Below are 25,974 nucleotides of genomic sequence, written 5' to 3' on the forward strand. Positions count from 1 at the left end.
CTATTTGATTGGTTGAGATTAACACGCCATAAGAAATGTTAACCAATAAAATCTAGTGTAACAATGTTCGTAAATGCACGTGGTGGATTGAATGATAAATCATATCTGCACCGGTTTTGACACCCCATAGAGGGTCATCGATGAGTAGGGTCACATCCGCGATAGGAACCAAAATATCTACTGTTGTCATCGACCGTTCATTCATGTACAGTGACATCGCTCTAATATTTAGTAACTAAATATACTCTGATATGGCGAAATATCAGCAACAAAGGTAAACTATCAGATGAATTGGGATATTTTTGTGGACTTAATATACATTTTTCTCATACATGTGTGGACAGGGGCTCGTATCGTTGCTTACAATTGACCTGTTATACATGTACTATACTGTACGAGCCCCTGTGCATGTTTGTGGACTCCATATGCTTCGGTGTATAGCTGATCACAGGATATAGTACCATAGGATTGTAACGTATGGTAGCTTCCTACGATATCATGGGTTCTTAGGTATCACGTTATTCGACTTTTTTTGGCAAATTTTGTTGCATAGAGCCACCTATAGTGTCACAGTGTGCTTATCTTATGTATACTGGATGATCGTAAGTTACTAGTTCTGCATCACCAATTTTATTTCGGGAAAATATCAGAACTGTTGGCGAGTAAACTTTTAAAAATTAACCCATGAATTTCACTTTTTAAAAACATGGGCGTACCCTCACGGTCTCACGAGAGCTTGACCGCTTTCGACTCTTTAATGAGTCTTTTTGCAAGGGCAGATACAAAACATTGACAAGACAAACAAATGAAACAGAAAAATAGTTATGTTTGCAAAACATTACATGGCTGTTTCTACAGGAATTAAACCATTTTACTTTATTATGTTTCAACTAATTTATTTCAACTTATTGCTGAAACTGGAAAATATTTTTATTGACCTAGAAATCAACATAGATTTACATAAAATAACATGTTGTAGTAATGTGTTAATTATTGTTTTAAAAGCGCATTAATTGGGGTCGATATTGTCCCATGGCTAGAGTTGAAATGTCTTGCTTCCCTGTGGTATTGCTACTTATTGTTAAATAACTCCAAACACTCTGTCAAATTGGGAGCTATTTTCCTTGGCAACTCTTAACCTAACTACTTTTCTTGTTACACAAACAATTGCTAAATAATCACACTTTTTGTTTGCTTTTGTTGTTGTTCAAATTTAAAGTAGGTTTTTTGTAAAGTCATAACGTGTTCTTGGGGGTTTCCTGGGGTGTTTAGTGAAACCGTGTTCCCCATATTGTTGTATAAAATCTATGTCTTCTTAAAATCTACATCACTGTAACCAATCAGTTAACCAGTTTGTCGGCTGATGATGTCCGATGATTTTATGCGTGAGATCACATGATTACCCTATTTATCAAGAAATGACATCAAATCTATTATAGCGGATAATGGTCAACATATGAAAGATCTTAATGTTGTTTTCTAGTGGCTTTCAAAATTAACAGGTGTTGACTTAAAAACTATATCTACCATTTTGATTCCCAAGCCACACAAACCGTCACCTAACAACATTGTTCTTCCTTCCTAATTATGAAGGCACATCTCATTTCTTTGCATAAGGATATCCTAATACATCACACTCTGTTGTGCATGTTAACTGCATAAGACCAAATTTATGATTTTTCCACTTTAAAAAAAATAAAACATTAAAATTTGAAGCGTCTTTGTTATTCTTTTATAAACTTACAGATCCATAAATAAAAATACACATAAACAAATGGATACACAAACAAAAAGAAACATTTAATTATTTTCTATTATCATGGTCTGAAATCGATCATTTGATTACTGTGCAAGTTACAAAAAGTCGATCATTGATTTATAAGTTCGTATTTCTAAAAGCATTTCAAGAATACTCTTTTTTTTTGACATTTGACACAAAGTCGTGTTCTGTTAGGGACATGTTTCATTTTAATATGCTGTTATTTATATTTGATATAATTTAATTGTTTGTTTTTAAAATTTTTTATTCCATTAAATGCTATTGTAATGTAACTTACTAGAATAGAGTTCAGTTCTGGCTGATTTTTTTTTATTTTTTCAAAGTAAACAACTAATAATAAAAACTTTGTATATAATGCTCACTTAGTTCCTGACCTTGATTCAGAACCAGTAAGAGTTGTAGTAAACAACCTTTTTTTAAAAATTCATTCTCAGAGTAAAATTCATAAAGTGGAATTGAGGTCATACTTGGAGTACATGACAGATAACATATGTTTATTGTTACAAACTTTTGGTTTTCCCAGAAGGATGAACTCCTGACATCCATCAGGGAATCTGTTTTGCATTGTAGTTAGATTTGTTACTGAAGTTTTGAGAAAGAATAGTTATTCTATGGTTAACACTTGAAAAGTAAAAGTGTTTTATGTTGTGGCCAGTTTTGGGCTAATTATTTTGTTTTCTTGACTTTATTTGGATTTCAAGTTTGTTTTCCCTGGAAATAGAAGTGCTCTAAATTAATTCTTGGACAAAGACATTTATTGAAATTTATGCAGAATTTAAAAAAAAAGACTTTTAGTCAGGACTTCAAAAAATTTTTAGGATTCGTGTCTGTAATTCTTGGATTATTTTTGGATTTAAATTCACAATACCATAGGTTCTTTTTTCTCGTTTTCACTTTGTATTCTTGGGAAATAAATTATTTGTTAAATTTTACAAAGCTTGTTGTCTTTCACTCTCTTCTTTTATTTATTTTAACAGCACAGACTTGTAACAGCAATATGCTTGATTGTGGTTGAACTTTTGCCTTTTGATATAAGCCATGGACCCGCCAACATTATTGTCTTTCATGCTAAAGGGGGCACTTGATTTCAAGTTTAATCTATGCATTATTTTGATGAAGTAAATATCCCTCATTGACAGTTAAATCAGATTTTTATCTTGAACCTATGTGATGTTCACAAAAGTTCATTAAGGAAGCAAAATGAAGGAGCAAGGTGCACACACATTTGCATACATGATCATAACGTATGTGAAAACAGCTGATTACTTTTCATTGTATGACCTGGTTTTGTTTAAACAGTCTGTGGTCAACATGTACATTCATGCTATTGTTGGTATGCCCGTTCATGCCAAGTCCTGGTGCAACCTCCTATCACAAATGGCTACATATGAATTGTTTTAATTCTCAGATAAGTAAGTTTCTAGTGACAGTGTTGAAGGGTACAGATGACAGAATTAGAGCTATTGAATTTGTACATCATATATACATAAAGATCCTAACATTCAGACAAGTATTGCCTTGGTAAACATATTTTTCAGTTTTACCATGATACCAGAGTAATGCCCCTTGCATAACCTAGAAGCTACATGACATCTGTTTATCAATCATTTGATTGAAACTGGTAATTAAATGTATGTTAATACAGAGTGAGAAACATTGAATTGACATGTGATATCTTGAAGGTCAGTATCTTTATTACTTATTCGCCAATTGCTAAGTTTAATACCTGCGATATTGTACAAATTAGTATACACATATGATTTGTAGGTAAAATGTAAGCAATGATACCAGCTTCTGTAGCCGAGGTTTCTATTTTGGTGAAACCTGGCAGGTTTTTGTAGTCCACCTATTGTCCATGTAGGTATGATGTTGTCAATAACAAGGTCCAATTTTATTTATCAGTATGTTTTGGAATCATAATGATAGTAACAGTATGGAGCATATAATATGATAGTTCTTTCCGTGCATTGCAAAATGATAATAGCATCTATTTCTCACTCCATTTTCACGTTAGCAGCTTGAAATATAGCTGAAATAACAGAATTTTTCTTGTACATGAATGATTTAAACAATATTGACATACAGTGCAACATCATTCATTCAATACATTCTGAAACAGACTAGGCTGTGTATATTAATCTGCCATGTTTGTCCAGAGTTCTGAAAGAATCCATATTTGATACTGTAAAGAAGTGCAAGGGTAGCAACAGTAGCAACTGCATTTAAGACCAAATGCGAAAGCAGATCACCTCCTTAATAAACAAATCAACTCTTCCACAGGACATCACAGCATCAAACTTTTGATATAAACAGTCCACCCTGTTATAGCATACATGTATTTCATGAGATGTGTTACATTTCTGTCAATTTGAACAGGATTTAATAACTTTGTGCGTGAAATTAATCAATTACTTTTAGTTACATTTAGTGACGCTACCAGTAAACTAAAAATTAATTGAGCTACAGACGTGGATGTCATACACATTGAACTTAATTTTGGACAAGGTCAGGTACTAAATACAAATGTATAGAACATATAATCATTGAGAAAAGCCAAACAATAATACAAATTAAATATACATAACAGTTGACTTTAAGAAAGATCATTCTGGGGGGCTACTCAAATATTCACAAACATATCACCCTTGTTCTTGTAAAAACATTAAAATGCATCTATGGTTGTTTATGACAGTGTTTATTACTGCTACTGAAGGACTCGTGGTACTAATTCAGTTCCAATTGTAAACCTATGCAAACACCGTGATATTAAAAATTCAATAACTTAAAATTTTTGAGTGCTCATGATCAAACCTATATTTATCAGTATAGATGAAACCTGGATGTCAGTTTCTGTGTAGAGGAAAGGATATGAGCTGTGGCATTTTCTTTACCTGCATGTGTTTGAACCATGTGCTTTCATTTCCACACCAAAGAGCCAGGTGCTAATTTTAGTAATGAATGTTCCAAACTCAAGACTGTTAAAAGACTAAAATTCCATCAATAAAACAATGTCTCTATTTTAGGTTCACCCATTTCCAGCCTGGTTCCCATTTTTCCATACCATTAGTACCGTGTGTCTTGAAAATCCCGTATGTCATGTATGCCAAATATGAGCAGTTCAGCTTTCAATCATGAATATATTTCAGACGAAGACTTGTCATCTTTGTAAAATATGAAAGCAGAGAAAATACCAAGTGTAATGAGACTGTCATTTTGAGAAAATCATTAATCATGATTGCCATTGTCCTCTAGTAGTGGCGATGTTAGGTTTCAATTGATCTGTAAGCTGGAGGAACTAAAATTTAATAAGATAATGATTAGGTACGAAACACAGTGCCTTACATTTTTTAGAACCATATTGCCATTATTGTGCTAATGTATAAAATATGCATACATATTAAGAACCTGGATAAGTTCAAAGTAAATCAGACTTGAATCACTTTGGAATTGTAGTTAACTGCTTAAAGAGCAAGTCTTTATAAAAATTATTTGTACTGACACATATTGCACTTGTCTCAAAGGGACATATCATTTGCTTTAAAGTTTATGCTGTTTTCAAGTAACATTTATGTCTGACTTTGCTGACTTGTATGTTGATTCTATTTTGCATCCAGAATTTACCCCCAGGTCTTGATGTCCAGTTCATGTTCTGTCCTCCTTACTAATTGGTTCAGCAGAGCTGATTTTCATGTGCATTTGAAATGTTTTAACAGGTTTTCTTTATACATTTAATATTGTTCGTGAGACTGAACCCATGTTCACATTTTGCACTAGAAGTGGTCACGATCAGTTTTGTTGTGGTGGCAATAAACCCATTTTTAGCAAGCAATAGACTAAACATTGTAGCCAGTGCAATACAGTGTGTCAGAATACTGTAGCTATTGAATTCTCACTTTGTATTCTAAAGAAATAAATTTTTTGTTGAATTGTACTTAAATTGTTGGTTTTATGTCCTTTGTATTACATTTTTTAAGACCTAAAGTCATAGCAATACAAGTAAGTTGACTATCATTATAAAGGTCATGAACAGCATTTGGGGGTGGCAAGTGGGGCAACCACCCCAGGCCCCGCTCTTGAGGGGGCCCTGCGCTTCAGGCCTAAGGTCGTCCTTATGAGTTTGTCAAGTTATATTCTCTGGTAAATTGGAAACACTGATATAGGCCGCATGTAATGTGCACAAAGTTGCGAAGTGAACTTAGTAATAATCAGTTTATTAGGCCAAAGGCATTGTTGTCATGTTACTATTTCGATTAAAAAACCAGTTGTCCACAAACAGGATTTTTAAAAATGAATAATTAAAAAACTAAATTTGTGTGCTAAATCGTGAAAGTTGATCTAGTCTAGATATGATCAGTATTTGTAGTGGCATACCAATCGAGATACCGATACTCTGGCCCTGCTTGGTTATGGTCGGCCCTAGGCTCTGCGTACTCCAATGCCTCCTCTGAAAAAAGTGTGGTACCTACAGATTGAGTCCCAACAGGAAGTTGAATATTATTTTTTGACTGGTGTCTTTTGAGTCCCAACAGGAAGTTGAATATTATTTTTTGACTGGTGTCTTTTGAGAACTTAAGAGTGAAAGTGCTGCATTTTTTCATATTTATGCTTTTGGCAAATTGAATTAAATATATATGCAAAACACTTGATTCTAATGTGAAACTTGTTTACGATTAAGGAAGGTTTGATTTAGATTTAGATCATAAGAGGGTCCTCAAATGTCAGGCATTTAATTTAATTTATGGTTTATTCTTTCCCATTTCCTCTGAAGTTATTCCTTGTTTCCTGCTATGCTGTATCTTTCACTTACTTAACCCCATGGAGTATTAAAAAAAACAATTTTGTTTTACCTGACTATTAAATTTACAAAGTTGGCACATGTAGAGTGATATCAAACAAATATTGCAACAGTTGATAGACCTGGGACTCCTTCCTCCTTGCTATCCTCACCTTTATTGGCTTTTTATTCAGAGGCCTCGGAAAAAGTCATGAAAGGTAATCGCATGAACAATCCAGCTACTAACTTACAACAGGAAGGCACACAATCAACAGAATGTTATCTGATCTCTGCTAAATTGAATGAAGCCCTCATTAAAAATAATTGAGTGCATGAAAATTTGACAGTTTCCAGTTAGTATTATGAAACCAGTAATATTAATAAGAAAGCTCAATCACTGCCATATATAGCTTATCATTTGCTGATAAAGGGCATTAAATGCACAAGAAAAGCTCGTTCTGGTCATATAAGTAATTGACTGTTACATCAATGCCCAAAATCAAGTGTATATTAAGTCGCTTTTCTTCAGTTTTCTATGTATGAATATTTTACTAATCTGACATAGTTGATTGTGTCGGAATGGTATAAAGTGCTCACCATTACTGATCAATGCCATGTCGCCTATCCATGTGGGTTCAAGCCTCTGGCTCAGTCAGTGTGGGTATGTGAGAAAGCTGCCAGTAGATTTCGATGGGTCAGTGATTCTTATTGGTTTTTTTTCCCGGGTTCTTTATCCACCAGTTATATCTGAGAAATGGTGTTAAACAGCAACAACACCCACTCTAATTTGTTTTCAGTTGCCTGTTAATCAATGAGCTGATTCACAATCAGAGATATATCATTTATTGTAACTAAAGCTGAGAAATGGAGGACAGTCTGATGGTAGTAGTGTAGCACTTGATGTACTTATGTGTCCAGCAAGCAAAATGTGCTCCACACACTCTTGCTGATTTTATTGTCAATACCAGCATTTCATAAAACACTAATATTTCTCTTTACAGCTGTAAAAGTGAATTTAAATCAGATTTAGAACTATCTGAGATCCTGACAAAACTGTGGGAACTGGATAATAACAAGTGTTTCCCAGGAAAAGATTATGAGATAGATGTACAAGGTAAGTCACATTTTCCAAACTTGTTTGAGCATACAAATGGTGTAAAAGTCTAAACTTATTGTGATGCAGATTACAGACTTTCCTAAGCCCATTTAACCAAGCAAGTTAATCAACCAATATTCATATTTTTTATATTTGATGCAAGTCCATGAATTAGTGGAGTTTCCAAGATACTTAATTCCAGTAATTGACTGGAGTAAATTATCAATTTTTAAAAATGCAGTCTAGTGGTAAGCAAGGCAACCTGTCACACATGAGTTTTAGGGTCAAATCTCTTAATGGACCTTATTATTTTTTTCAATTTTTTTTTGCTTTTTATTTTGAATTGGGAGAAAGAATTTTGTTGCTCCTCAAATTTTGTGTGAGAATACACAATAATATGGTACATAAAATGGTAAATACTTTAGATTGTCAGACAGAATATCAAAATAAATATCAATTTGTTCTTTACTTTAGCTTGCTGATAGATTTGAGCATAACATAAAAAAGAATGTTCCAAATGAATAATGGATGTAATCTTGTGTAAGGCTGTCAAAAGTTTAGAACATTTCTACTAGGTACCCATCCATCATTATGATCGAGTCATTGTAAATATCATCTGACTCTTTTCTTGGCCTCACTGTCATGTTTGGATGCTTATATAGTAACTGAGCTTGAGCTTTGTAACTAACACTTGGTCATACAGTTTGTAAGTAACACTTGGTCATACAGTTTGTAAGTAACACTTGGTCATACAGTTTGTAAGTAACACTGGGTCATACAGTTTGTAAGTAACACTGGGTCATACAGATTGTAAGTAACACTTGGTCATACAGTTTGTAAGTAACACTTGGTCATACAGTTTGTAAGTAACACTTGGTCATACAGTTTGTAAGTAACACTGGGTCATACAGTTTGTAAGTAACACTTGGTCATACAGTTTGTAAGTAACACTTGGTCATACAGTTTGTAAGTAACACTTGGTCATACAGTTTGTAAGTAACACTTGGTCATACAGTTTGTAAGTAACACTGGGTCATACAGTTTGTAAGTAACACTTGGTCATACAGTTTGTAAGTAACACTTGGTCATACAGTTTGTAAGTAACACTGGGTCATACAGTTTGTAAGTAACACTGGGTCATACAGTTTGTAAGTAACACTTTTTCAGACTTCTGCTTTGTACTGAGAAAGTATACATATTTGAGACTCAGTCAGAAGGACTGTCAGTTTGAAAACAAAGTGAGTGCTTTCTTAACAAGCACTATCAGAAAACTTGTATACAGTAAATGGGTACCCTGTCTCAATGTATTACCATGGTAATTATGAACAGGCAAGTACCCAGGTACCCATTGACAACTTTAATATTGTCGGTGACAAGCTTAGTATTTTTACCTGCTCAGTGAAATATATCCATTATTCACTCGATACATGCAAATATCCACCACAGATTATGATCAGGAAGGATAAAATCTGATACAGTCTTTTAAGTAACTGCCCATAGTTGGCACTGTTGTTTAATGATAGTCTTTTAAGTAACAGCCCATAGTTGGCACTGTTAAGATTTGCATGGAACATGTAATGATTTTCATGCAACTTTTAACACAATAACCCCTAGTGACGAGTTAACATGGCAGGAGGTAGTAGCCTACTGCCGAGCTCTAGCGTCAAGGTCATGCATGATCCACTAAAGCATATGGTATTATAGAAAGGTAGACAGATGTATCTCTACAATGATACCAAATAATCCGGAATTTCTAGTTGCACTACAAAATACATAGGGAAAAACCTCATTTTTTGGACCCGATTTTTTTCCCACCGAAAATTTGCCCGTGGTTGGAATTCGATTTTGTGTCCAGATTTTAGACTTTTTGGTCTCAGATCTAAGGCAGAACGGTATGAACTGCAAACAGACAGATGAACCTTTGCAAAAAGTAGGATAAGATGGGCATTTGGAATAAAGAGTGGTCTTGATACGAAAATAATAGGTCCGTTAAGCAAAAAGAAATCCCCAAAACAACTCTAACTTTTACCCTTCTGCTCATGCGTGAGCCAAATAGTCAATGAAAAACAGTGTTTCTAACACAACTAGGCATTAGGTTATTTGAAAATCACCTGGAAGTTGATGTATTAGGATGTATTCAGAAATAGCTTTCAAAATGTGTTTCCTACTAGAATTTCAGGTGAAAATGACAGAAGCCTCCAGGATTTAATGTGTTAATTGGGATGAAATTAGTAATGTCATCTTTAAAGAAAATTAACATCTTGTCATTTTCAGATGCTTAAGAATGTGTGGAGTTTAGTTGGTAACTTAATATTTGATATTCATTTCCTGGTGGACAGGTACATTTTGAAAACAATTAAAGGCCCATGGTGAGTGGGACTGTAGCAACTGAGTGCCAATTCATTTCAAAATTCATCCCTGGCAGATGCTTGATCACTATGGAGCTTTCTTGAGTTATGCATCTTTTAGTGCCACGTTGGACAAAATTGGAACTCAAAAAGTCATATCTTGTAAATCCTGAGACTGTTGCCTACAGCTCAATCATACTGCCATGAAAAATGTGAAAATTGTATTTATTTCCCTATGGGCTTGACAACAGAGACTAGCAGTATACATTTAGCCCATTTTTGTAAGTAAACCCAGTTTTTAGAGTCAAGGAAGAACAAACATTCCAATTTTGAGATCAGTGTATATGGATCACACTTGTTGGGCTAGTGAGTCAAAATCAGGATGACAGCCCTTGATAGATGCTCTTAATGTTTTTCAGTAGAGGCTATTGTATCATCTAAATACTTTAATTTTTATTTTTGCACATTTCATGTATTCCATTCTTACGAGGTGTATATATCAATTGCTGGCATTCAATTTGAACATAGTGGCCTAGTGGTTAGAGTGTCATCCTCGGATGCAGGAGGTCGCGGGTTCGTACCCTGGCCGAGTCATACCAAAGACTTATAAAAGTGGTACCAACGTCTGCCTCACTAGGCGCTCAGCATTAAGAGGTTAGTGTTAGGACTGGTCTGCCTGGTGCCAGGATAATGTGACCGGGTGGGACATCATGCTACATGTCTGCAGTATGATGCCCCAGTGCTAGACATTGCTGCTACACTGCAGAGATCATAGCGATATAATTGATTTTGTTTTAAAGCTACGTTAAGAATCCAAATCACAGACACACACACACTCAACTAGAATGTACATTTAATCATTTACAGTATATGTTACTTCTTTCCAGGTTATGTATGCAATGCAAGTCAGATGGTGCAAGATCGGGCAAAGAAGCCATTATTCTCATGGCTAAATGAAGAGGAAGTGTTTGAAAAGAAGACATTCAAAAGTAATTATATTTAAATTTGTACAACCACAACACACCATTCAGATAAATAATAAAAAAATCCAGTTGTAAAATGTAGAGAAGTTCAACGGTATGCCTTAAATACCAACTTTATAATGTGTTACTTTCTTTTATTATCAATTTTGGTATGTTTATTGTAATCAAATTAGGTTTGGTTTGGTTTTGAGGATTTAAAAGTATATTTCAGCCAAGGTCCTTGTCATCAAAGGGGAAAACTTGGACAAACCAAGGTCCTTTTCATCAGAAGGAAAAACTTGGACAACCAGGGTATCAAAAAGAGAGAACTCTGCCTAATTGAAACTGTCTTTACTGGAGGGGGAAGGTGTTTAACATTTTCAATATAGGCCATGTTTACTTGACACTGATATAACAGAATTGTTCATATTGCCTTTTTGTTCACTAATACAGTGTGACCTGCTATAGCGCGCTCCGTTATAACACAAATTCGGATATAATGCGGTCAAAATTTCATTTACATGTATTTTTCAAGTAAACAAAAAAATCTTTCTTAAAAGTACGAAAAAAACATAAAAACTTTATTATCATTTTGGGGGAAGAGATTGCGTATGAATAATACAAGACGAGCATGGCATGGCTCCTGAAATTGTGTATGTATTTTTCTCATACACAAAAAAGTAGTTCTTAAAAGTACAAAAAATAACCTTTAAAATTTTTATTCTGGGTTCACGTAGGTCTTTGCCAGTGTCACAAATTTGGATTGTTTTTCCTTATTGGCGGCAAAACATAGCATGTGGTGATTTTTTTTTTATTGCAGACGTTTGCAGTTTAAACTTTTATATACAACCATTGGCTTGGAGTGCAGAAATTCAGAGGCCCCCTGAAAGGAAACCACGAACTGGATATAAAATGCACTGAAATTTATCTATTGTTACATAAACAAATTCTTTGTCCATATTGACAAACCATTTAAACAGTGCATTGTTATATTATAATCCGCTTATCTTGACATCTAGCACGAGTACTGTATATTGTGAAATATCCGCTTTTTTTGTTGTTGACATTTCTGGTAACGGATATCAACCAGACGAGGTATTATCTCGTAATCTATATTTCATTTGATTTTTGGCCGCTCGCTAGTAATTAATATATTTACAAAGACTGACATTTGTATGTGGATGGTAAGTAAAGTTCCTCTTCTTTTCACTCAGAATTAAATCCTTCAGAATGCTCACATTTTCTGTAATAATCCCTGTCATCAAACCTGAACACCTGCATCTCTATTGTCCGTTGACCCTTTGTTAATTTTCAGAAACATGCATGGAAGGCAGCAGCACGCTGCTACCACAAATGTAAAACAATTTAAAAAATAATAATAAAAACTACATCTTACTTATTGGTTTATTCAGTAGGCATGGAGGAACAGTAACTAGAATTGACCAAACGATGGCCAATTCCTTTTTAAAAATGTACCCAGATAAAAGAGTTGCTGAAATTTCAAAAGAAACATTACCTTTGAAGCACTGATTGTTACGAAAATGTACTCAGCAAATGGAGAAAAAAAATCTGTCTCAATCATACAGTACAGTTATTTGATGTTGCCGCCGCAATAAGAAATGGGCATTTGTTTGGTTCTCCAATGCTGTCCTTTAGCAGTGACTTTAATAATGCATGCACCCTTCATCAAAGAAAGCCAACTACAATCTTTCAATAAAAACAAAGAACTTAACATCAAAGGAAGTCAGTACCAAACTTAAATGAAAGTGATGGAATCTGATGGATTTTTGCATTTTCCAGTGTGACTGGAAAACGTTAACTGTGCCGTGAAAGTTTTATTTTTGTAGGGAAAATGTTTATGCTTATGAACGCTACCAATGGCGGCTTAAAATGCAAACTAACTTTTACCGACTTGGTGTGTACTGAAAAGTAAATGTGCTTCATCATTCATTATGTGATTGTGCTACATTTTTCTGCTGAATTCAGACCAATATGACCTGTGACAAAATTATTGAATATTTTAAAGCTGTGTGTGTATATTTTCAATGGAATCACTTGTATTGTGGATTCATTGTATATGATGATGTTTGCGGTGTTGATACTATTCATGCTATACATTAGACATGTATATATAAACAGTATTCACGTATATGTACCAATTCGTGGTTCTCTAAATAAAGTAAACTATTATATGTCTTCTCTGTTTTCACTACATGTGTATTTCTCATTTAATATGCATTGATTTAAGATGGTAACTGTGCCGATGAAGCACGTATTTTACCACCTGCATTTATTACCTACAACCCCTCCCCACATTTTTTTTTGAGTACATGCATAATTTTCTTCATCTAACTGACCTGGTTGCTTATAACACGGTTCAGTTTATAACACGGTCAGCTTCTATGGCTCCCAACTGCCGTGTTATAGCAAGGTCACACTATATTTCAGTCTGCTGCTGTCACGTTTTATCATTTGATGTGTAGTTGTCTTGAGGAATTGGTTTTTTCATTGTTATTCTATTTTTGAGCAAAATAATTGTCTTTTTACAATTTTGCTTTTTTGTGCATATTTATGTTGGACAATTACAAATGACTCCTCAGTAGATGTCATGGTAACTAAATGTGCTCAAAGATTTCAGATGTGCAGTTTCCATTCCTCATCATGCATTGCTTGGCACAGATTTTGATTATGTGTTCATAAAGTTCAAAATTCAATGTTGTCGGTTGGAAAGATTTAATACAATTTTGCTAGGATCCATGCTTTTTGTTGTCGGTTGCAAAGATTTAATACTATTTTGCTAGGGTCCATGCTTTTTGTTGTCGGTTGGAGAGATTTAATACAATTTTGCTAGAATCCATGCTTTTTGTTGTCGGTTGGAAAGATTTAATACAATTTTGCCAGGATCCATGCTTTTTGTTGTCGGTTGGAAAGATTTAATACAATTTTGCCAGGATCCATGCTTTTGATCCAAGATTAAAGTCACCAGAGTAAAAGATCATCGTTTAAGTATTTTATATTATCTGACTTTGAAAAAAATCTTTCTGAAGTCCATAGCAATACAGTTTCAAATTACAAGGGACATATATTAACTTTTCTTTCTTTTAAAGTGGTGTCTACATTTTGTTATGTTTTTTAAATTTGGATTTTAATCTGCTTTATGATCTACTACTATTTTTTATGAGATTTATAATTGTCAATGAAAGTATCATAGATTATTCACTACATTTTTTGTGAGATTTATAATTGTCACTGAAAGTATGATAGGTTGTTCACTACATTTTTTGTCAGATTTATAATTGTCAGTGAAGGTATGATAGATTATTTACTACATTTTTTGAGATTTAAACTTGTCAATGAAAGTATGATAGATTATTCACTACATGCTTTTTTAAGAGTTATAATTGTCAGTGAAAGTATGATAGATTATTCACTGTTTTTTTGTAAGATTTGTAATTGTCAGTGAAAGTGTGATAGATTATTCACTACATTTTATTTCTCTCAGCTTTTAGGAATTTGCTAGATAATTATGAACTAGAGTGTGGGGTGGCTGAAAATGTGACAGAGCAGGAAAAGAAGGAGAATAGGGATTTTATTGATGCCATCATTGAGACACCTCTGATGCATGAGGCACACCAGTACCTTGTAAGAAAACGTTTGGCCCCCAAAGATGTCATTGAGTTCAAGAGGCTTCTATACAGGACGTGGTTCACTCTCTTCCGCAGGACAAAGGGGGACAGGTACATACAGAAGCTGTATTATAACTCTATGAAATTAAAGTAAGATTAATTATTATCTTTAAGTCACAGGGAGTTTTATCTTTTAAAAATTCCTAATAGCAAATATATTTGGATTATTCCTCCATAGCAAAACCAATTTTTAACCCAACAGTTTGTTTCATTTACCGATTTTGATTCTTTGAACTTGAGTAGCAAATGTATATCTTTTTACCAACATTATCATAAAATTGCAAAATGTATGTCGGCATACATGTGAAAAGTTAATGTTTCATTTGGTACTAAATTTAGCAAAATGTCAAATCATAATTTGAAAAAGGAAAGGTAGAAAGTATAAATTGCTTTTCCAACATCCTATTCACTGTTTTTTTTACCTGTGAAGGAATGGTAGAAGTGCTGACTAAGGTGTCAACAATTTAGCAAAGTTGCAGTTTTATTTTACAATAATATATCTTCTACTTGGCATGAGTGGATGTGTTCTACTGCTACTTTGTTAGTATATAGCAGCATGGCTACCCAGGTGTGCTCAGAATTCGTGTTCTACAAACATTTTTTATATATGGAATCAACAGCACTTAATAAATTTCATCAGAACGCATTCTACTGATCATGTGTCTATGTCATTCATGATTGATTTCTGACCTACTTGGGCCTCTTGTTTAAATTATTATAATGCAACATTTCATTATACTTTTACCTTTTTGATAAATATTAATTATTATTATTGCTACACTGGAGTTTGATCTCAATTAGTTTCTTTTTTCTATCTTTTGGGGAGTTGTTACCAGTAAACATCCATGTGGTGTACAGGTGTTACCAACCTATGACAACTTTTTCAGTAATGCAAAATTGAATGCCATGGCAATGAAGGTGATTCATTCTGTACTTTTGGAAATGAGCTTTTATAACTTACTCATGTTACCCTATTATTTTATTTGCCTGATTGTATAATATTTAGGTTATAATAGTTCATTATTTCTTTTCGCTTTGATATAACTTTGGTTTAAAACAAATAGACTCTATATTCTTTCTTTTCATTGATGCAGAGATTTTGACTCCAGTAGCTTTGAGCATGTGTTTGTTGGAGAGGCAAAGGAGAGTGAGTTTATTGGACTTCACAATTGGATTCAGCTATACCTACAGGAAAAATGTGGCAATATTGACTACCATGGTTTCTTCAGAAGAGGATCGGTAAGTAAAAGTGCAAAATACTTTCAAGATGAATCCAGTATATTGTATGCCTTGTTTTGCAGCTATCTATACCTAGTTTATTTTAAGACATGCTATTTCCTGCCATCCGTCCTAAATTCATTTTAAGACATGCTATTTCCTGCCATCCATCCTAAATTCATTTTAAGACATATTCTATTTACTGCCATCCATCCTAAATTCATTTTAAGACATATGCTATTTCCTGCCATCCATCCTAAATTCATTTTGTGACATGCTATTTACTGCCATCCATCCTAAATTCATTTTATGACATATTCTATTTACTGCCATCCATCCTAAATTCATTTTAAGACATGCTATTTACTGCCATCGATCCTAAATTCATTTTAAGACATGCTATTTACTGCCATCCATCCTAAATTCATTTTAAGACATATGCTATTTCCTGCCATCCATCCTAAATTCATTTTAAGACATATTCTATTTACTGCCATCCATCCTAAATTCATTTTAAGACATGCTATTTCCTGCCATCCATCCTAAATTCATTTTAAGACATATTCTATTTACTGCCATCCATCCTAAATTCATTTTAAGACATGCTATTTACTGCCATCCATCCTAAATTCATTTTAAGACATATGCTATTTCCTGCCATCCATCCTAAATTCATTTTAAGACATGCTATTTCCTGCCATCCATCCTAAATTCATTTTAAGACATATTCTATTTACTGCCATCCATCCTAAATTCATTTTAAGACATGCTATTTACTGCCATCCATCCTAAATTCATTTTATGACATATTCTATTTACTGCCATCCATCCTAAATTCATTTTATGACATATTCTATTTACTGCCATCCATCCTAAATTCATTTTAAGACATATTCTATTTACTGCCATCCATCCTAAATTCATTTTATGACATATTCTATTTACTGCCATCCATCCTAAATTCATTTTAAGACATGCTATTTACTGCCATCCATCCTAAATTCATTTTAAGACATATGCTATTTCCTGCCATCCATCCTAAATTCATTTTAAGACATATTCTATTTACTGCCATCCATCCTAAATTCATTTTATGACATATTGTATTTACTGCCATCCATCCTAAATTCATTTTAAGACATGCTATTTACTGCCATCCATCCTAAATTCATTTTATGACATGCTATTTACTGCCATCCATCCTAAATTCATTTTAAGACATGCTATTTACTGCCATCCATCCTAAATTCATTTTAAGACATGCTATTTACTGCCATCCATCCTAAATTCATTTTATGACATATTCTATTTACTGCCATCCATCCTAAATTCATTTTAAGACATGCTATTTCCTGCCATCCATCCTAAATTCATTTTAAGACATACTATTTACTGCCATCCATCCTAAATTCATTTTATGACATATTCTATTTACTGCCATCCATCCTAAATTCATTTTATGACATATGCTGTTTCCTGCCATCCATCCTAAATTCATTTTAAGACATGCTGTTTCCTGCCATCCATCCTAAATTCATTTTAAAACATGCTATTTCCTGCCATCCATCCTAAATTCATTTTAAGACATGCTATTTACTGCCATCCATCCTAAATTCATTTTATGACATATTCTATTTACTGCCATCCATCCTAAATTCATTTTATGACATATGCTGTTTCCTGCCATCCATCCTAAATTCATTTTAAGACATGCTGTTTCCTGCCATCCATCCTAAATTCATTTTAAGACATGCTATTTACTGCCATCCATCCTAAATTCATTTTATGACATATGCTGTTTCCTGCTATCTATCCCAAATTCATTTTAAGGCAAGTTATTTACTGCTATCCATCTCAAATTCATTTAAGACGTGTTATTTACTGCTATCCATCCCAAATTCATTTAAGACGTGTTATTTACTGCTATCCATCCCAAATTCATTTAAGACGTGTTATTTACTGTTATCCATCCCAAATTCATTTAAGACGTGTTATTTACTGCTATCCATCCCAAATTCATTTAAGATGTGTTATTTACTGCTATCCATCCCAAATTCATTTAAGACGTGTTATTTGCTGCTATCCATCCCAAATTCATTTAAGACGTGTTATTTACTGCTATCCATCCCAAATTCACTTAAGACGTGTTATTTACTGCTATCCATCCCAAATTCATTTAAGACGTGTTATTTACTGCTATCCCTCCCAAATTCATTTAAGACGTGTTATTTACTGCTATCCGTCCCAAATTCATTTTAAGACACACACTATTTACTGCTATCCATCCCAATTAATTTTGAGACATATGCTATTTACTGTTATCCATCCCAAATTCATTTAAGACAAGTTATTTACTGCTATCCATCCCAAATTCTTTTAAGATATATGCTATTTACTGCTATCCATCCCAAATTCATTTTAAGACAGATGCTATTTACTGCTATCCATCCCAAATTCATTTTAAGACAAGTTATTTACTGCTATCCATCTCAGATTTATTTTAAGGCAAGTTATTTACTGCTATCCATCCCAGATTCATTTTAAGACGAGTTATTTACTGCTATCCATCCCAAATTCATTTTAAGACAAGTTATTTACTGCTGTCCATCTCAAATTCATTTTAAGACAAGTTATTTACTGTTATCGATCCCAAATTCATTTTAAGACAAGTTATTTACTGCTATCCATCCCAAATTCATTTTAAGACATGTTATTTACTGCTATCCATCCCAAATTCATTTTAAGACAGATGCTATTTACTGCTATCCATCCCAAATTCATTTTAAGACAAGTTATTTACTGCTTTCGATCTCAGATTTATTTTAAGGCAAGCTATTTACTGCTATCCGTCCCAAATTCATTTTAAGACAAGTTATTTACTGCTATCCATCTCAGATTTATTTTAAGACAAGTTATTTACTGCTATCCATCCCAAATTCATTTTAAGACAAGTTATTTACTGCTATCCATCCCAAATTCATTTTAAGACAGATGCTATTTAACTTTGAGTCATGAAATTTTACTTATTTTATCATGGTCTGTTATGGATCACTGCCATCTCCAGGGTTTCTAAGCCACTGGGAAATCAAGAAAAAGTTGGGAGAAATGATAACCTTTCTTCCTGACCTTGAAAAGTCCTTGAATTTTGTAAATATTGACAAAAGTCTGTCAATTTTTCTCCATAACTTGACACCGAAACGTATGTAATTGAGTCGTAACTGAACTGATTGTGAGTTAAATTTATTGAGTTCTAACCAGAATATTAGGAGGCTGCAGTATGGATCATCTGGGTGCTTGCCATAAATATATTTGTTGAGACAATCCAAACACCCAGTGGATTAGATTCATCTAGTAGACTTTTTGTTTCACCGCTCGATATCCGTATTTTTATGGAAGGTATGAAAACCAGTCTAGCATCACAAGAGGTCAACATGGTGGCATTAAAGCATGGCCCCACTTAGCGGATGACTAGCAAACTTAAATGTTGTTAAATCAATTTATACCTGCATGAAATCGATATGAAAATTATTTATTTTCTCAGAAATTGCAAGTATTAAAATTGTTATGTCTTTAGTCTGCTGAACGATGATAAAACTAATGCGTTGATGAAATTTGAGCTGGTATTAGCGATTTTGATTGCTAGTCTCACGAGAACACAGAAGCTCACAACCATCATTTTCAAATATTGTAGAAAATTCTTTTAAATGAAAGTTGTAATAAAAGTACAAAAACAAAAGAGCACAAAATTTTCTGTATATATATTCAGAGACCAAGTTCGGGAGTTTTGTTGTATCACGTGACTACCATGTTGACATTTGCTCTCATGCAGGGAGCATGTGAAGTAGGGAACCAGATTACTCTGCTTGATAAATCAGACTGGCCAAGTTTCTTGTAGTTGTTCTTGAAATAAAAATGTTGAGAATTATGTTCTTTCTGGTTTTTACAAAAGGTATCAGACTTTCGTATAATATAATTGAAATTTTGTATAACAACATTAAAAAGGCGTTTGTTGTTGATATCACGTGACTATTGGACTTCCAATGTCATTGTTTGAGGTTGGTGAAGTCATGTGACTATTAATGCAAATGGCAAGTACCTGGTCAGGTTTCATCTGTGCTGAGTTTCATCTAGTCTGTCAGTGGATTAAAGACATAACAATTATAATAATTGCCATTTTTGAGAAAATAAATTTCCTTTTGATTTCATGCAGGTTTAAATTTCATAGGTCCACTGGTAAGATCTCTTTTAAGGTGGCAGCAGATTCCAAATTTTTTATATGATATTGCTCTGAACTCACACTCCATCACAAATGTCCCAATGTGAAAATTGGGGTTGGAATATTTGAAGGAAACCTGGATTAGAATAATGTCGAATCTTTGAGCTGATCTTTGGTGTAAAATTATTACACAGTGGCATGTAGCTTGAAGCATGGGTTTCAGATCTTAAATGGACCGTAGGAGAAATGGGAAATTGTCATTCCTTTTATTATATATTAAGAAACTATAAGAGCCCATGTATCAATACAGGTTTGGGGACTGGTTTATAGAACTACAAGAAGACAAGTTGATTTTACAGACAATTCAGCCCTTGTTTATACAACAATATATAATTTTGAAGGTCTTTTGTCAAAATTTAAATCAACCCTTTTGTATCTGTCTTTAAATGATGGATTTTTTAACCAAATCATCTTAAGGAACTTAGGTTGGTTGAAAAATCTTGTTTGAGATTTTATTGGCATACACAAATTCAGGGTTAAACCTTTTTCATTACAAGATAAGATTCAGATACTTTGCATTTATTGTTTTTTTTTCATACTGTGATAGGAAATGTTTACTTTGTATAACATGCACATATATTGCTCTAGAATTCTTTAGAATTAAAGGTTTGAAAGGAAAAACAAAGTAATTTATTCTCATTATCCATGTAGCAACATAATGCAGGTCAAAGCAAAAGTTCGAATTTTTATTCTGTACATTGAAATGGCTTTAAATCCCAAGTGATAGGATTATAGTCAGATTTGTTTCATGTTACTCATTTTATGGTTTTGTACATGATCATCTTTTCTGACATATATGTTTTGGAGAGTCTTGAAAGAGAAACATGTTTAGATTTGGAAAATGCATGTTTTATAATCCAAAATGTTCTTTAATTCCATTCAGTAATGGTCATATGTTAACCTTGAAAAAATTAATTTCATCCTGGAAAAGACCTGGAAATTTATATTTAGAAAAGCATGGGAACCATACAGCTTACCTCTGTCTGCTTGGTTTCGAGTCTCAAGTTTGGCCAATTTGGGTATGTTAGAAAACTTGCTTGTAGCTTCTTGTGGGTCGGTGGTTCTTTTCGGAGTTTTCCATGTTTCTTCCTCCACCATTTATACTGGCTGCCATGTATAGCCTATCATGTGCTGAAAAATGGCGTTAAACCCTACAACCACAACAATATCATGGTCCTAACCCGTGATCTGATTAAATTTTTGATATTGTTGAAAATTTTCACGCTTTGTTTTTGTTGACATTTTCTAATGTTATGGACTTGAACTTTTCTGGCCAAACCTTGTTGGCACAATTAACCCACTGGAAAAAGACAATATTAAGTAGGAATATTTATATTGATTAGATTTTCTGTCCATCAATGATCACAGCAAGTTTTAAGTTTTTAAGAATTGTTTTTGAAGATTTGACTTTTTTAATGAAAACCTAATTTAGACAATTAAGCCAAATCCATTTGAGGTAAATGATTAAAATTTGGTTGATATATTTGCTTTTATACGACATCTCTATAGTTTCTGGTTACTGCAGCAATTTTATAATTTTACAATTTTTGAACTTCTGATGCTACCCTTGTTAGGACAATTAAGTAAACAACCAAATTATAGAATGTCTGTTTGTTTGCTTATGTAACTGACTTGATTAGATTTTCATGTCATTATTGCAGTTTTTCTTTTTTCTTTGTTGTTTATATTTGGCCTTTAGTGGGAGCATATGTGTGTTACAAACAAATCCTGTCATGACTGTAATCACCCATTCATCTACCCATTCATCTCCTTTTTCTTCTACTTATATTTGACCCTGATTATGATCTTCTGTCCACCCCAGGTGCTAAAGGAGGATTCAGTACCTAGACTGCTTGCTATACAATTTGACTGGAAGGAGGAGAAAGGCAAGCCCATCAGTAGTGTATTTCTGGGAACCAGTCCTGAGTTTGAAATTGCAATGTACACTATCTGCTTTTTGACAGGGAAAACAGGGACTACAAACTGCCAGATAGGAGAGTATGAGGTGGAGATTGGTTGCAAACCTATTGGAAAGGACATCATAGGGACAGCATATGTATCTGCAGCAAGAATATAGCAATCATTTTATTTTTGTCTTTATATCTTCTTCTGGTTTAAAGGGTAGTACAGTTGCAATATTAAAGTTTAAATTTTTATATGCATACTATATGTATATTATATGATGTACTTTATATCTTGTTGTTTATGTAAGTAACTCTGCCAATACTTTTAATTGTCAGAATTTGTCATCTCTACCAATTATGTCATTGTGATTTTTTAAAATATTTTTTGTATCTTCTTTACATACAAGAGCTTAGAAACATTTCATTTCTGCCTAAATCTTTAAATAAGTGTTAAGTAATTCATGTGTATGAATACTAATTGTGAATTATTTGAAAAGGTGTATTTTGCTTTGAAACAAAACTGTTGATTTCACCTGTCAAAAAATTGCCTTTTAGAAAATATAATGCAAACATATTGAATATTTTTTTATGCATAGTTGAGATAGAAAAGCAGTAGACTGATACCAACAACAGGGAAATCCCACAGTAGCAAAATTGTCAGGGTTCATAGAGTGACGGGTGTTATTTAAGGCATTATGCAGTATTGTCAGGGTTCATGTGTATCGGAGCAATCACTGAGAGCATGCCTGGGGTAAATTTTTAGTTGTTAGAAGAGTAACTTTTTTGGGTTTGTGGTACTTGGTCACAAATCATTATAAGTTACAAAAGTATCGGCCGTACATGGTGCATTTAAAAGCAAATTTGCCATGGATAGTTGTTGTTTTGATCTTGCCTTATTAGGCATAGGTCATAACATTTTCCTATATTATCTGGTGTTCATACTGTTATTACTTCAATTATTACTTAATAATGTTAATTATTAAACACTTACTAACAGATTGATTGTATCATCAATATTTATGTTAATATTTAACATTACTAACAACTTGATTTTATCTTTGATATTAATGTTGGTTTCAGAATTAACTATGCATCCAAAATACTCAAGGTGGAATTTTAAAAAAAATTAGTATCTGTCTTTGTATATTACTATTTCTTTTCTCACCTTAGTTTTTTTTAGCCTCAGAGGCGTTGAAGAAAATTTAAATTAATTATTTCTCATTTAGTAATCATATTTGCTTAGAGGATATGTAATGTATGCAGCTAACATGATCAGCTGCTATTTTAAGACTATGGAAACTATAGTTGTTTTCTTGGTATAGGATGCTCGTACTGCATCTATCACTAAAAATCAAGTGCATGAAGTATTTTGCTGAGGGAAGCATCTTCTCCTTAAGAAACTTCTCCTGCTCATATCAATGTTCTGGTCATTCTTATAGTTATATCAATCTTATACATTTCACTCATAAACATGCAACTTTTCAATGACTTGGACAGACATAGAATTTTTGCAACCACTTTTCAATGACATGATTGTTATTGTAGATTGTTTCATATGAGAGTGTCTGAAACTTCAAATATTTTATGAATTTTAATTTGAAAGTTTGAAGTTATTTATCAGCCTTTATTTTATTGGCCTGTCTTTATAATATATCAAAAGAAGTTGGAAAAAATAATCTTTAAGATTTTTGGAAATCAGAGCTATTTATAAAATAACTTGGATAAGACATATTCTAATCACTGTTTGTATTGAGACAAGATAGTAATTACATACACTTCCCCATGATAAGGCTTACATTGCTATATCAAGATTCTGTTGAGAAATTTGGCAATAAATGGGTCTAAATTTATCATTATGTACACAGACAACTAATGGCTTTCAGTTATAACCACAATGTACAAGGTGTTGTACACCAATCACATATTGGATATGTGTGAGTGAGAAGATATGTGCAAGCACAGCTGGAGTGGAACACGTGTTTGATCTTACAAGAGAAGGTAAGCACAAGTAAATAGGATTTTTTAAAACAAAGTTAACAACTATAAGATTAAAATAAAGTTGACACTTACTTGACCTCAACAACTAATGCACAGTGAGAGAGACTTTCTGTTATTATTGAAACCAGGGGTCACTGCACATATGAGGAAAAATAGAGCCAACCCACCCAGACTGACCTGGGTGGGTATAAAACCCATGACACTTGGGTTATGAGTCCAATGCTCAGTCATCTGAGTAACAGTGTCTCCTAGCACTAGGTGAGAATTTATATTTTCAGTGACATCATCTTTTGTGAGGTTCTTTGGAGAAACTTTTTGGTGACAGTTATGTTTTATTATTTCCACCAGACATTTTGCTGCATTTTTCATGAAAAGTAGTGACACCAATTTTCGTGGTAGATCCAGCTGTACTTTCTATACTCCATAATTTTAATTCTCTGAAATAAGAAGGATTTATTTGCAGTTGTTTTGTTGCTTATGAAGGTGTTTTACTTACGGAAGTCTTATGGAACTGTAACGGAAAGTTATTCCATTATCAGTGTGCAAACACTGTATGCAAACTTTGTTTACTACACTCCTTTTAGCAGTGTAGAAACACTTTTCTACTACAGTCCTTTTAGCAATGTAGAAACACTTTTTCTACTTCAGTCCTTTTAGTAATGTGGAAATACTGTGTACAGACTTTGTCTACTACAATCCTTTAAGTAATGTGGAAACAACTAGTCATTTTATTAATGTGGAAACACTGCAAATACATTGTTTGCTACAGTCCTTTTAGTAATGTGGAAACACTTTGTACAGACGTTGTTTACTACAGTCCTTTTAGTAATGTGGAAACAACTCCAGTCATTTTAGTAATGTGGAAACTCTGTTAGACTTTGTTTACTAGTTCTTCTAGTAATGTGGAAATACTGTGTACAGACTTTGTCTACTCTAGTCCTTTAAGTAATGTGGAATCATCTACAGTCATTTTAGTAATGTGGAAACACTGTGTAAAGACATTGTTTCCTACAGTCCTTTTAGTAATTTGGAAACACTTTGTACAGACTTTGTTTACTACTTTCCTTTTAAGTAATGTGGAAACAGTCATTTTATTAATATGGAAACACTGTCAGACTTTGCTTACTACAGTCCTAATAGTAATGTGGAAACAACTACAGTTCTATTAATAATGTGGAAGCAGCTAGTCATTTTAATCTGGAAACAACTACAGTCCTTTTAGTAATTTGGAAACAACTACATTCCTTCTAGTAATGTGGAAACACTCTGTAAGACTTTGTTTACTAGTTCTTCTAGTAATGTGGAAATACTGTGTACAGACTTTGTCTACTATAGTCCTTTAAGTAATGTGGAAACAACTACAGTCATTTTAGTTATGTAGAAAACTTTGTACAGACTTTGTTTACTACAGTCATTTTAGTACTGTAAAAACACTCTGTACAGACTTTGTTTACTACAATCCTTATAGTATTAGTATTTGTCCTCATCACAGAAAAGCGTTTTTATTTTCACTGTTATTGAAGATACTATTTGTATTAACTTCTGATGGTTGTTAAATTTGATACTGATGTTAATAGATTCAGGTTTTCCCAACAATATGCATAGATGATAGTTCTTGTTTTTTTAATAATATATATCGGTGCTTGGTGCTCAAAACTTCAAATGTAATTTTCTTGGGTTACATATCTTATTACATAGTAGTATTTATAATCGTGCAAAACTGTTTATTTTTTCATTCTAACTTTATGGGTTGTATGTATACTTGCCAATATTTACAAAATGTTTGTGCATGTGACACTTGTCACAAGTTAGTCTTTTCTTATGGTAACTATATTTTACCTCTTTATTATTTAACCTTTTTTTATTTAAAAAAAATTATACATAAAAATACCACAATGCTATTTTAAAAATAAAATGTTATTTAAATTCTCA

The 25,974-nt window shown here is 33.2% G+C and overlaps 1 protein-coding gene across 1 annotated transcript; it reads left to right on the top strand.

Annotated features, from left to right (window-relative positions):
• The first annotated feature begins 141 nt into the window (after positions 1–141).
• LOC149806314 (poly(U)-specific endoribonuclease-B-like) lies at positions 142–25,974 on the top strand. Its single transcript, XM_089951496.1, has 6 exons — positions 142–274; positions 7,556–7,668; positions 10,886–10,987; positions 14,463–14,697; positions 15,741–15,885; positions 21,963–25,974. The coding sequence occupies exons 1-6, from the start codon at positions 252–254 to the stop codon at positions 22,215–22,217; spliced, it is 873 nt and encodes a 290-aa protein (XP_089807622.1). The 5' UTR covers positions 142–251; the 3' UTR covers positions 22,218–25,974.

Source organism: Sinohyriopsis cumingii, chromosome 1 (assembly GCF_028554795.1).
Source record: "Sinohyriopsis cumingii isolate HCF-2022 chromosome 1, ASM2855479v2, whole genome shotgun sequence".
Classification (NCBI taxonomy): Eukaryota; Metazoa; Mollusca; class Bivalvia; order Unionida; family Unionidae; genus Sinohyriopsis; species Sinohyriopsis cumingii.

Coding starts and splice junctions, on each gene's coding strand:
- LOC149806314 (XM_089951496.1), top strand. CDS start 252: ATGGCGAAATATCAGCAACAAAG. Junction 7,669..10,885: donor TTATGAGATAGATGTACAAG/GTAAGTCACATT, acceptor ACTTCTTTCCAG/GTTATGTATGCAATGCAAGT. Junction 10,988..14,462: donor TGAAAAGAAGACATTCAAAA/GTAATTATATTT, acceptor TATTTCTCTCAG/CTTTTAGGAATTTGCTAGAT.